This window comes from Artemia franciscana, chromosome 3, assembly GCF_032884065.1.
Source record: "Artemia franciscana chromosome 3, ASM3288406v1, whole genome shotgun sequence".
In the NCBI taxonomy this organism is placed as follows: domain Eukaryota; kingdom Metazoa; phylum Arthropoda; class Branchiopoda; order Anostraca; family Artemiidae; genus Artemia; species Artemia franciscana.
The window spans coordinates 45,151,732-45,165,824 of NC_088865.1; the positions used below are offsets into that span (position 1 = coordinate 45,151,732).

A 14,093-nucleotide genomic window follows, 5' to 3' on the forward strand; every position below is an offset into this window, starting at 1 on the left:
CACCTCTACATTGGTGAATAGATGCTTCGGATCTTTGCATCTTCCAACCATCACTTGTACGTGCAGTTCTACAGAACTTATCTCCAGAAAATATCGAACATTAGAGAAACAAATCTTCAGGTGTTCAAGGAATATGAAGACCAAAATCTCGTGATACGACGCACTGAAAGATTTCGGGCTGGTCTTTCCTAGACGTGATCATAGAGTAAGTATTAATTCGCTCTCTTAAAAACTAGTGGAAGTATATCACGTAAACATGGTATGAGTGAGTTGCAGTATCTAACATGGCTTTTATCTGTTCCTGGGCGGGCTGCTTTCAGCTCTGCCCTCCAAGAACTCACGGGTGTAACATTTGAGACTAGCGAGCAGCACAAAGATGCTGGAGAGACAAGAATGAAACGTGACGTTAAAGATGTTGAAAAGGTTATCCGCTTTCTCCTAGATTTGGAACATGTCACAAATGAGCCATGTAGACAAGGCTATACGAGGCTATACATTTGAGACTAGACGAGAAAAAGATGCAAATATTTACACTATTAATAGGAAAGCTGCTATTACTATGAGAGTGCAAAGTAACCTTATTTCAGCAGCAGAACTGCCTACCATTGACTTTGCTTTAATGTTTCAAAGGCTGGCCACTGTTGCAAAGAGTTCAGATGTAGAACTTCACATGTTTTTCAAGTACGAACTCTGCTTCTTGCTACCTTTGTTATTTGAGCCTAATGGTCTCCATCAGTAGGTGGAAAAAAGCTTAGGGTGCTTGGGACTCAAAATCTAGGATGAACCTCAGTATGTAGTATATGGCGGGGTCTTTCTACATTGTTTTACTTGGGAAAAAAGCAGCACGTTTGCAGATATATGCAGCAAATACATCGATTATGTGAATTGAAGATATGAATCCGCTTTTATGTCATTTGACGAGTATTTATCTGGACCCTCAATTAAAGACGTGACGCATGGGAGAGGAAGAATGTCTACAGGATCTCCTAAGATTAGCATTCAGCTGCAGATGCATCGTTTAGTAAAAAAAAGATGATTTCCTAATCAACGCAGAAAACAAATAGGCAATCATCAGCATGCTGTCCGGCTACCTTAATGATGCGAGATTTGAAACGAACCAGTCACCAGCTGATGCCAAACTGCTGATTGTGATGACTGGGTTCAAGTCAGCAGAAACCAACCCACTGTTAATAGGAGAAGATACGGACTTACTAGTCCTTTTACGGTACCACACGAAGGGAGACTGTGAGCTGATTTATTTTCATTCCAAGTCAAAGTCACGGAGAACTACAGGCCAGCTATGGGGTATATTGGCAGCTAAACTGAAACTTGTTGACGTCCTTTGCGACCAAACTTTATCCTATGTGCCTTTCTCGGATGCGCTTCGACTTCACAAATTTATGGCATAGAAAAATATACACCACTAAACCACGCGATAAATAAGAAGACTTTCCAGGATATCAAGGGAAAATTCCTAGATTCAGCTTCTCATGACAACATTAGAACAGCTGTAGAGAAGGCCATGCTTATGCTGCAGAAAATAAAACCAAGTCTTGACTAGGTTCGCTACAGAAAATTCTTCGAAAAAGTTGGAAGTTCTAGGAGGTATGTTGAGGCAAAAAAACTCCCACGAACTAGTGATGTTTGCAAGTATCATTCACTTCGAGCATACTTCCAAGTAAAAGCGTGGAAAAATGTTGTGTCGACTGGATCCTTTAGAGTTCAGCTGGATTGTGCGGAAAGAAGAATTACGACCTGTGTATTCAGATACACAGGTATTTTCAGTTAATTCTGCCAAATGTGAATATCCGCAGATCTATGTTTTAAAACTCAGCAAATGATCGGTTTTTTATACCCTCCTAGGCCATTTCTTATATTGAGTTAATTTATTTATGTTGTATTATAGAATCGCAGGTTTATGGTTGTTTTTTTCCTTTTTTTTCTGTCTACTTAACAGTTTTATCATTGTATTATGGGGGTTATAAATAAATAAATAACATATATATACATATATATATATATATATATATATATATATATATATATATATATATATATATATATATATATATATATATATATATATATATATATATATATATATATATATATATATATATATATATATATAGATCGGCACCGCCTTCCCTTCTCTCAATGCTTCACTGTAATGGGAAGACCGAGTGTACGAAGCTGCGATGTTCTTGCTAAGGCATGGCTTAAAATGTAACTGGGCGTGTGGCAATTGTAAAGTAACAAGCTGTTCTAACTTCAAAACAGTTGATGCCAAAACCCTCAAAGGCCATGGTAGCAAAGAAGAAGAAAAAACTTTGAATAGCTTTGCCACTATCCATTGAATCTCTGTGTTACTGTGATTTTTATCTTCCTTGTGTAATTGATCTCTGTGTTGTATTATATCTGTTTATATTTATACCTTATTTGGAACTAGGGTTTCTTCTCAGCTAAGGGAAGCTCTTTCATAGAATATTTTTCGTTGCTGCCAAATATGCTTTCAACTTCCCATCCTCCGCATTCTTCTTACTCACTTTCACAAAACAAAGAATCCACACAGCTTAATATACACCTGCAGGCTGAAACTCTGCCCGAACCTCACTCTCTCTCAAGTCTTTAAACTCCCAACAATTCTGTTGACATTAAGCATTTAGTTTCATGTTTATCAGCAAAAAAGGCGTAGAGATTACATATCTCGTAACATTTCCTGGTATTTACTCAATCAACTTTTTTTGCCTCAACCTTAAAAATATTAAATTTGTGAAAAAGCTAGAGCAGCAAACTGTCCGGATTCAGAAACTGCACATATTGTTGGTCAGGTAGTGAAAGAATAATTTAGTAGCTATTTATTTGATGTTGACCCCTTTTCACAAGTTTTAAAGACTAAAAAGCCCCTGTAGGTTTTTCTGCAAAAGCCTCTGTTAGGATACTTGGATAAATTTGACATTATTCAATATTGGTTAAAATGTATCATCAGATTAAGAAACATAGACTAGAGAGTTTGAACACTTTGTGAAATGTGTTGGGAAAGGGAATAACAAATGACTCAATTTTTTGAATGTGCGAAACGATAAGTAAAAGTTAAAATAAATTCACATGATATATGGAAGACCATGGCTTCCAAGATGTTCCAATGATTTAGACAAATCTTATCTTCAAGAGGGAATCATAATCAAACCCCCGAAACTAAATGGTATTATTCCTGGACGAGCTTTTGCATCCAAAATTTCTTTAAGTTTTGAGATTCTCGTATGGAATATGCTCGCTGGATAGTGTGCTTTATTTTTGAGGAACCACAAGGATCTCGTAAACGAGCATATGCCAGTACCGATTTTTTATTTTAGAGAAGGTCTTTATTTCTCAGTCGTAACCTCCAAAAAAGGTTTTAATCACAAGGAAAAGAGAGTTTTAGAAGCTCTGAACTGATCAATAAATGTGCAAAAATACCAAGGGGAAGGGATTATTTGCCCCCAAGATTTGCAAGTATACCTTTCTTGGGTATTATCTTGAAAAAATTGCTCCCCCATAGCTTAAAGAATAAGTTTTTGGTGTTTTAATTTCAAAATAAATAAAAACAACCTTGGCCCTTACGGTATTCCATGAATTGGTGCCATTAAATCTCTATTTATTCATTGATGGGTTTCAATTAAATGTAGGCCTGCATAGAATGCAGAAGTACAGACTAGGAAACAAACACATTGTTAGACAAAATTTGCTGTATTTCTTAACACAACATGTGACGTGTCTTAGAGACTACCATTGTAAATTTTGTAGGTGTTCACAAATTTTAATGAATGGATACCCGGAGTCTTATTTTGTACACTTCAATGTCATTCATTGAGAGCTTTCTCACTGAGAACTCAGTCTTATATCTTTGTTTGGTTTCCAGAAATCTGATAGTCTGGTTTCAATGCCATAAAGGGAGTTAAGGATCTTTTGCAGAGTCGAGTCGGAAGCGCATTTTGTTTAAATGCTTACCTATGGTGGACAGAGACTTCTAGGAGACAATCACAGCCTATATAGATAGCAGTTGCACGGAGTGGTATCTTGCCCATAGAAAGATTTCAACACACATCTTTAGACTAGGCGCTAACCTCCGGCACTCCTACAGCCAATCAGTGCGGAATGACGCAGCGCCAATTATTGTCGTTACAGTAGCTATTTGTTGCTTTTGAAAAATGTTTGCGCAACTGGTGTCTATACAGGCTATGGAGACGACGAAACTGACTTAGCAGTAAAAAGAAGAGAGGTCCAACATTCTTTAAAAACTAATAATCATTTGAAGAGACCCTGGTAAAGGGGCAGAGTAGGACCCCTGCAATCAAAGGTGCAGAGGTGCTCTTCTATTAAACCAAGACTTGAAGACGGACTATGTGACTTCAACGAATACATTTGAACTTAAATTGAATGACCTAAGTGCTTACCTACCCCTCATAAGTATTTATCTGATTTCAAATGGGTAGGATTCTCTCTTAAGATTAAACTCAGATCTTATGTGCCCTATGATGCAGTTAAAAAGATCCTCAGAGTGGCACAATGTTTTCACATGAAAGCTTCCAGCAGGTCTAAACTTGATTTCGTTTTGGAAAGACAATTAAAAATATGAAAAAATAGTTTACCCTGTACCAACTTAGTCACTACGGCCTAGTTCTCTTCAACCCTTTGTTCAAAAATATGGAAAAGTGTAATGGAATTGAAACAAAATCAAACAGATGTGTACTAAGCTAAGCATCATCAATGTTTGAAATAAGGTTTCAGTTGCCTACCGGCGATTGGTTTTTTGAAGATAAACTCTTCTGGAACCGAGGTATACGCATATCTTAAAGTGCTTACCTACTGTAACCTACTCCTAAAGGCTTACCTACCCCTCAGAAGTATTTATCCGGTTTCAAATGGTTAGGATTCTCTCTTGAGATTAAAATCGGATCTTATGTGCCCTATGATGCAGTTAAAAATACCCTCAGAGCGGCACAATTTTTTTACATGAAAGCTTCCAGCAGGTCCAAACTTGATTTTCGTTTTTATGAAGACAATTAAAAATATGAAAAAATAGTTTACACTGTATAAGCTTAGTCAATACGGCCTGGTTCTCTTCAACCCTTTGTTCAAAAATATGGAAAAGTATAATGGAATGGAAACAAAATCAAACAGATGTGTAGGAAGCTAAGCATCATCGATGTTTGAAATATGATTTCGGTTGCCTACCGACGATTGGTTTTTTGAAGAAAAACTCTTCTGGAACCGAGGTATACGCAAATCTTAAATTGGCAGTAATATTTTTGCTTTCTCTTTCCTTTCTCAAAGATCGTCGTTGAAATGTTTTTTTTTTATTGTACAGTAACAATTTTAAAGACAGACAGAACGAATAAACTTAAAACGAAAACGTAGAATTCTGAAAACCAAATATCGTATGAAGTGTGACCAAGGAAGTTTCCCATGCAGTTGTGAAGACAAGCAGCTAATGCTGCACACGCAAAGAGTCAAGACTTCAGCTACCATAAACACAATAGATGAAGGTGTGGAATTTGATTTTGACTAAAAATGGATTCTTCAGTGTGTTGTCTTTTTATCAATAGAACCCGATTCTGAGGCAACTATTGGATTGTTCACATTGGTGTGATAAGTAGTGTGGCCTTATAGCCCCAATTACCAAAAATAACCAAAAACAGCAATTTTTATTTATTCTGACCACTATATCCACTCACGAACTGAGACAACAAATTGAGCATTCTGAATAGTCATGCTTTTAGAAAACAGAATAAAATCTATTTCTCTCAAATGTCTTCCTATATCCTATACGCCTTATTGTACGAATGGGGACAATGCCTAAGTGTCGTTTTATTTTTTTACATTTTCTGTCTAAATCAAAGTACATCTGGAACAACTTTCTATGCTTAGAGTTCATATTTTCATTCATGTTTTGACAGATCTATCGACGGATAAATATTTTTTTTCAGACATTTTTATTAGCATAAACACAGATCAATACGAGAACTAGTAAAAAAAAAACCAATGCTTGAGAAAGCGACCGGCTGGATATCATTTTGCCAATCCATCGTACCGATTCAAATAAAAACATGAGTGTTGCGAAAACAGTAGTACAGGCGGAAAAAAGAATGGCAGAAAGAAAAAGAATCTTCATATGGTCCAGAATCCGAAATCTGGCACTTAAATCAAAACTTAACTAGATGATAAATACAAAGCATTCTTTTAATTGTCAAAACAAGGTATTTGGTACAAGTAAAGGTTTAAAGTTGCATAAGTCATTTTGACAAAAGCCTTCAAAATTCAGCATAACAAGGCTTTAATAATGATTTGAAAAGAAGTTAGAAAATAGGAAAAATAATAGAAATTTTAGTATTGAAAACGGGGATTTCTAGGGATTTGACACCAGACTTCTAGGGATTTCAGATAAATGAAGTGGAAAAATTGGTTTTATTGTCTGAACCGGTTTGAGAAATATTAAGGGTGAGTGATTCTGAGTGATTTGAGAGATTTTGCTGAATGATCTCGCGAGGGCTGTCGAATGCTGAAATTTTGCAACTACTTGAATCAGAAGATTATGAAGCGGCGGACTCTTATGCAGAAGATGAAGAGGATAAGGAAATCCTTTGCATTTCTTATAGTGAGGATTCTGATGATGGCCATACTCCTCCAGACGAGAACGAATATAACAGCCCTGATGAAGACCATTCTACTGTAGTGGGTTTTAGCTAGTCCCAGTCGAATCGTAAAAAAGGATGGCTGAAGGTTCCAAATCTCCTGAATCGTCAAGTGAGACCAATGAAGATCCTCTTCTATCATCTCAGCTGCCAGGGGATAGACATATTGTCATATCAAGAAAAACCCTTTGAAAGAAAAGAATGGTCATCGATGGTCGGCTGTTCTGCCACCGAGACCTAACAAGGCAAGGGCAAGAAACATTGTGGGAGGTATAGCTGGTCCTCCAAGTGACACTGTAAAAGCGGCCAAAAGTTAAATGTCTACATTTCAACTGTTTTTTTAAACACGTTGTCTTCAAAAAACTAACAAAACATACCAACGAGGAAATAAGGAGAAAGAAAGAATTGATTCACATAAAAGTGCAACCACTGGTGCAGCGATTGAGGGAGACATTAGAGTCTTAACTGGAATTCATATTCTCTCAGGGTCACTCAAAGAAGGGCCTCTTTCGACCGAGGAGCTATTAGACTCCCAATTGAATGGCTCTGCATACCATGCCACCATGAACTATCAGTACTTCAGATTTTCGATCAATTCTTTGCGATACAAGGAAACAATTATCGCAAAGAACAAAAAAAAATACCCATTTGCACCTATAAGAAAAATTGAGGAACTGATCATGCAGAGCTGCAAAGATACAACGTCACAATCGATGGGTAGCTTTTAGGATTCCGCAGACGCTGTCCTCTTAGAATGACATTCATAACAAACCTAGCAAGTACAGATTTTAGATTGTCATAATGTGTGACGTTGGAACAAAGTACAGGGTGAATGCAATGCCATATTTGCGAAAGGCAACAAGGACTGAGAGATTTCCATTAACACCATACTACATTCGAGAGCTCACAAGACATAAGTAAAGATTAACATCTGCTAAACAATGATGTAACAACCACCTCTGCGTAAAATGTAAACGATAGCACCTATATATAATTCTCATCTTCATTTAAATTTGCATAAATAAACAATAAAATCTCCAAAACTGTGATGTAACAACCAGCAGTGCATCAAATGTAAACAATAATATTCTTGAAAAATGTCCTGAGGGAATCACCGGTAAACATTCTTCGTGATCTTAAACTGCTAAGGAAGAAAGGAATAGTTACTATTGGCAGGCTCGTAGTATTGCCCCCCTCACTACTCATGTCTATATTTTACGGGTTGATAAATGTCGCATACATCAACAGTTTTGTTCTATTATAGTAATAGAAGAAAGGCTAGTAGTATTCCCCCCCCCTCACTACTCATGTGTATATTTTACAAGTTGATAAATGTAGCATGCATCAACAGTTATGTCCCCTACTCCTTAAGTATCTCCAAACCTATTAGAAAACCACTTTCACGAAAGGCTTTCATGAATTTTATGTTCAAAAAGTTGGCCCAGTCACATATGGCTACTTTCTTAGAAACACCCACTTTGCAATGCTTGATCAGACGCGAAGTTAGTCAGACAATGGCCGTGACGGATGAAAGAGGTTCAATGACGTCTGTGGATTGGAAAAGAATGATCTACAGCTTTAGATCTACAGTGATCTACAGCATATATTCCATGGGATTCCAAGACATGAAAGCAATCTTTTGTGCTGTATAAAAGATTGTTCGAAGATCTTTTTTGATAATTCCCTCTTACTTTTAAAGTATGCTCAAATGATGAATTGTAGAACTCAATGTTCCTTCAAGTAGTGATTTTTACGAAAGCTTACCATCTACGTAATTTTTTGCGAAGCTTACCTTTTCAGTGTTAAGAGCGATAGCATCAAACCAATAGTCCTAAAAAATCAGGGAAGAGCTTGTTTCAACTGATATTAAAAACTTCTTCTTTTTAAATACCCAAAAAGATCTTCCCGCTTTACAGTGGCATTTCCCGTGGTTTTATGACACAAACGACAACTGTGCTCTAATCGGAGAAAGCTGCAATCGCTTGAAGATTCAGAAGTAAGCAATAGATTTTAAATTATCAAAATGCTATAGGTTGAACTTCCAGGTTTAGATATAGCAGCGGTGCGTTGGGATACATTCTCTCCTAAAGAATCGCATAGTCCATTCGAAGAAATGGGCAATAAAATTATTTTAATTTTTCATTTAACTACTTATTTTATGTTGGATAGAGTTACACAAAATGATGTAAAATTACGCTACAACCATTATGGAAGAGGTTGATGGATATGTTTCATTAAAAAAAATATCCATTTTAATACTCAAATGTTTTAGCTATCCGTGAAATTTCAGATAAATGTAGAATAGAGTCTGGGAGATGGAAATAAACTATTTCCTGATCTAACTTTATTTCATTTGAGTCCTAAATTGGGTGCTTTGGGATGAAAATTCACTTCTTTTTGACGAAAATGTTTTCCCTTGAAACAGAAAATATTACATTAAGTTGCTTCCCAGCACCAAAGGTTATTATTTTGGGCATCATGAGCATAGGCTGGAAACTTTCTAAGAGGAGGGAGGTAAGCGTTGCTGAGAACCTTTTTTAATAGACACTCAAATATAAATACTGTTTTTTTATGTTTACTTTTCTTCCACTAAACATTTCGTGTTAATAAACTGTAAGGAAGGAGCAACTCGAGTTAATAGGCCGAGTTAACTAAAACTATAAATATATGTTAAATATATGTTATAAATATAAATTATATGTTAAAAATACATGTTGAAAGAATCCTTTTTTCATATATATTCATTATATATGAAACCTATTGAGTTTAAAGTTAACAACAAATTTTGAGACTGAAAAAAAATTGGGAATATTTTTAATCTTTCTCAAAAAGGATGATCACTGATCCGTGTTTATTTGCTAGTTTGTTTGTTGTTGTTTTTCCTCGGTACGATCTTATCGAACCAATTTTTTTAAATTATCAAGAAAAAGCTCTTTAGAAGAGAAAATGAAAAGTTGCTGTATGACATTTTTATGCAGCACAAAAGGTGGTTCTCAGTCAATTTGTGTCGCAAAAACAAAAAATTTTGCTCCAAAGGGTGCCTAATAGCCGGCCGATTAAGATCTCTGAGGCAGCCGATTCAAAATTCGATTCAAAACTATTTAAAGACCGTGTTTTAAGCTTTCCAGGTCAAGAGACAGTAATACCAAGCGTTGGTGCTTATGTTCCTTGTACATGTACTTGGTCTATAAAACAAACGGTGAAGGTAGCTATTTTTAAAAAAATTATTTAACTATTTATATTCGTTTTCGACTCAGTAAAATAATATAGAGTGGTATATTAGCCATTTTCGAGGAGGTGTGATTGACTTTTGTTTAGTTGAGCTGGCTGGTAAAAAATTGACCTTCTATACCCAAATTTTCCAACTCCGTGAGCCTTTCTTCCTAATTATAATTGCCTTAATCTACTCCATCCATGAACATCTTCTTCCGTCTAAGAAAATAAGCCAATGCTTCCCTTACTAACCTATGCTTCTCCATATTTACCTCTCTTTCCCAATATTTCACCATTTTTTATTGTCTCCTACTCCTTAACAACCAATTCCCAAATCACATTTAATAACTAAGCTATTAAACCTATCACTCAAAGTTAACATCCTTCTCAAATACTTTAGTTGTAATCTTTCTAACATAATAGCCTTATCAGACCCCCAAACTTTTGCTCCATAATCCATTATAGACCAAACGTAGCAACCACTCCTATCACCCTATTCCCCTTTTTTGACTAATTCTAAATGCTTGCCCCACTTACCCTCCTTTGTTAACCCACAGTCCAGGTAAAGAAGCACATCCACAACAGGTAAATTTTCCAGTCAAAACCTAAACTCCTCTTTCTTCCCCTACCCACTTCCCCTGAAAACCAAATCCACTGATTTACAAACATAAACCACCAACTTTTTCTCTCGTAAATATCGCTCTAAAATGTTCAAATGGTCTGGTAAAAACGTGCTTTCACATCAACAAATTGCTATACAAATGTTTTTTTCACTACCCAACTTAAAATTATGTGCTGCTTGCAAATCAAAAAAGTTTACCGCTCTAGATCTTTCATAAATTTAAGTTTTTCTTAGATTGAGGTTGAGGGTCAATTTTTTTAATGTAAAGAATACCGTCCTAAAAAGACAATTCCGAAATTAGGAAGTGATTTAGGGGTTTGATTTAACATCCCTACGTACATCAGAACATTAAAGCAATTTGGATTGAGGATGGAGAGGGTAAGGTAGTCTCTAAGGCAAATTTGAGGCACACTAGAGCCTGACTTTCCGTGAAAACCCTTCATCGTCCTCGAGTTTCAAAGAATTTTCGCTTCTCCGATTCTTTGTCTGAAAGTTCTACTTTCTAAATAATGCTGGTAAAGCTTTGAGTCAGATACAGGGGTAGATTTGAGGTACAACAATTCGATTTTACCTAAAACTTCAACTGTCCCAACACGGAATAAGATTTTGCTTGTCAAATACTTAATCTTTTCTTCGATTGATTAATACTTACCCCTTTTCTCTGAGGATTCTCCCAACCAATTTAAAACAAGTTTTTCAATTTCCAGATGAGCAGTTCTAGTCTAAGCAGATGATTTGTTTAACTTGTAAGAAACAAATACTCGAAGCTGAAGAGAAAGTTGTTGTGACTGAAGAAGGAGGAGACGCATAAGCAAATCAAGTAAAAAGTGAAAACGAACTGACGTGATGGCTGTTGTGGGGGATTGTTTTCACAAATCTAGCCACAGTTCTTACAAAAATGTCAAGACCATTGACAAGCACTTGCGATTCTTAATCTAGCAAAATGAACGCCAGAGGAGAAGTTCAGATAGAATTTTCAAATTTTCAAATTTTCAAATTTTCAGATAGAAATTGCCTGATAGAACTCGATTTAAAAACCGATTACTTATTTTGTTTTAGCAGAGTGGTTTTTTAGAAGACTCACAAGAAGGAAACAGCTTTCGTGTCCACACAACAGCGTTTGGTGAGACAATGGTGGGACTTCGTCAAAAGCACAACGACCGCTGGTCTGAGAAAATTCAGGACCGAATTCTAGCAGCAAGTTCGGATCTACATTCAGCAGAGGTTGTATGCCATGAAACATTACTGCAACTTTGCATCTGGCAAGAACCTCCCTTTGAAACATGCAGTAAATCTGAATGACAAACTCAAAAAAAGAAAGGTAGGAAAGTAAACATGAATCAAAAGCATGCATTTGAAGAGGTGATGTAGTTCTTTGAAGCGAATGGTGACGAACAGTTAACAGTTCATAATTTGGTCAACATGATGAATTAGTTTCTCGGTCATTTGGAGGGCCCTCTATTTAGCCCATTTTGCACGAAGAAGCTCGTCTAGAAGAGGTTGACGGATTAGTGATTGCAGAGACCGATGGCAAGGGTAGTGTTGTCACATTAAGGCCCATAACTCTTTTTACTCCAGATCTTTCACGAATTTTGTATTTTTACTGGAAGATGTCAAAACAGTTTCGTGTCCTAATCCCAAGTTTGTAAGGAACACTACAGACTATTTTTCCTTTAATGGAGCATCAGTTTACCCAAAAAATGCTTTGGTGATACATATGCCGATGATTGATCTTAGCCCAAATGATCCTACATGTATTTATACTAGCCTACTTTTAATTTCGTAAATGCCCAGTTTGGAAATGCGGCAGCATACCGGTTACGCCATACGGTCAACCATTTAACAGGAAAGCATTGAGTATTATAGAGTCTGAATCAAAAGGAAGTCCTTTGAAACTCATAGTTTTACTCTTGGAGAGTTTCACGCTAGAATGAGCTTCTTAGCTGCCATAAAACAACTGATACTAGCTTCTGGTTTGCAGGAAATGTTGGAGCTGATATATGCACCGAATGCCGTTCAGGAGATTCTCGCTTAGAAAGTGTATTCTCGGGCTATTAGAGCTCACGTCATTGTTGATTGGTCCCTGAATACCTTCTAGCGGCAGAAACGTACAATGTTGGCCCGACAGTGGATTTTGATCAGGTTGATCTTTGCAACAGTTCAACCGAGCTTCCAGTTTTTTACTCAGCATTTTTTGGTGTCTGAGAAGGATGCATTGAATTTAAGGAGCTAGAACAAGAGCCCTTAATTAGCGTGTTTGCAAGCAAGCTCGGGTCACTAAAAGCGTCACCGTCGTGGACATTACAGATTTCAAAGCTCTGGATTGATATTTATATAAATACTGCTGATTTACTGAAGTTTCGATTGTGGCAAAAAGAAAATGCAAGTGGAACCTTCACCTCTACATTGGTGAATAGATGCTTCGGATCTTTGCATCTTCCAACCATCACTTGTACGTGCAGTTCTACAGAACTTATCTCCAGAAAATATCGAACATTAGAGAAACAAATCTTCAGGTGTTCAAGGAATATGAAGACCAAAATCTCGTGATACGACGCACTGAAAGATTTCGGGCTGGTCTTTCCTAGACGTGATCATAGAGTAAGTATTAATTCGCTCTCTTAAAAACTAGTGGAAGTATATCACGTAAACATGGTATGAGTGAGTTGCAGTATCTAACATGGCTTTTATCTGTTCCTGGGCGGGCTGCTTTCAGCTCTGCCCTCCAAGAACTCACGGGTGTAACATTTGAGACTAGCGAGCAGCACAAAGATGCTGGAGAGACAAGAATGAAACGTGACGTTAAAGATGTTGAAAAGGTTATCCGCTTTCTCCTAGATTTGGAACATGTCACAAATGAGCCATGTAGACAAGGCTATACGAGGCTATACATTTGAGACTAGACGAGAAAAAGATGCAAATATTTACACTATTAATAGGAAAGCTGCTATTACTATGAGAGTGCAAAGTAACCTTATTTCAGCAGCAGAACTGCCTACCATTGACTTTGCTTTAATGTTTCAAAGGCTGGCCACTGTTGCAAAGAGTTCAGATGTAGAACTTCACATGTTTTTCAAGTACGAACTCTGCTTCTTGCTACCTTTGTTATTTGAGCCTAATGGTCTCCATCAGTAGGTGGAAAAAAGCTTAGGGTGCTTGGGACTCAAAATCTAGGATGAACCTCAGTATGTAGTATATGGCGGGGTCTTTCTACATTGTTTTACTTGGGAAAAAAGCAGCACGTTTGCAGATATATGCAGCAAATACATCGATTATGTGAATTGAAGATATGAATCCGCTTTTATGTCATTTGACGAGTATTTATCTGGACCCTCAATTAAAGACGTGACGCATGGGAGAGGAAGAATGTCTACAGGATCTCCTAAGATTAGCATTCAGCTGCAGATGCATCGTTTAGTAAAAAAAAGATGATTTCCTAATCAACGCAGAAAACAAATAGGCAATCATCAGCATGCTGTCCGGCTACCTTAATGATGCGAGATTTGAAACGAACCAGTCACCAGCTGATGCCAAACTGCTGATTGTGATGACTGGGTTCAAGTCAGCAGAAACCAACCCACTGT

General features: G+C 36.9%; 1 protein-coding gene across 1 annotated transcript in view; it reads right to left on the reverse strand.

Moving 5' to 3' along the window:
• The window catches only part of LOC136025547 (carbonic anhydrase 2-like), a 44,044-nt gene extending 44,004 nt beyond the window's left edge, over window positions 1–40 (reverse strand). Inside the window, exon 1 of the mRNA XM_065701575.1 lies at window positions 4–40. Coding sequence (XP_065557647.1) covers window positions 4–40 — 37 coding nt within the window. The remainder of the gene's footprint in view (window positions 1–3) is intronic.
• Window positions 41–14,093: the final 14,053 nt, after the last annotated feature.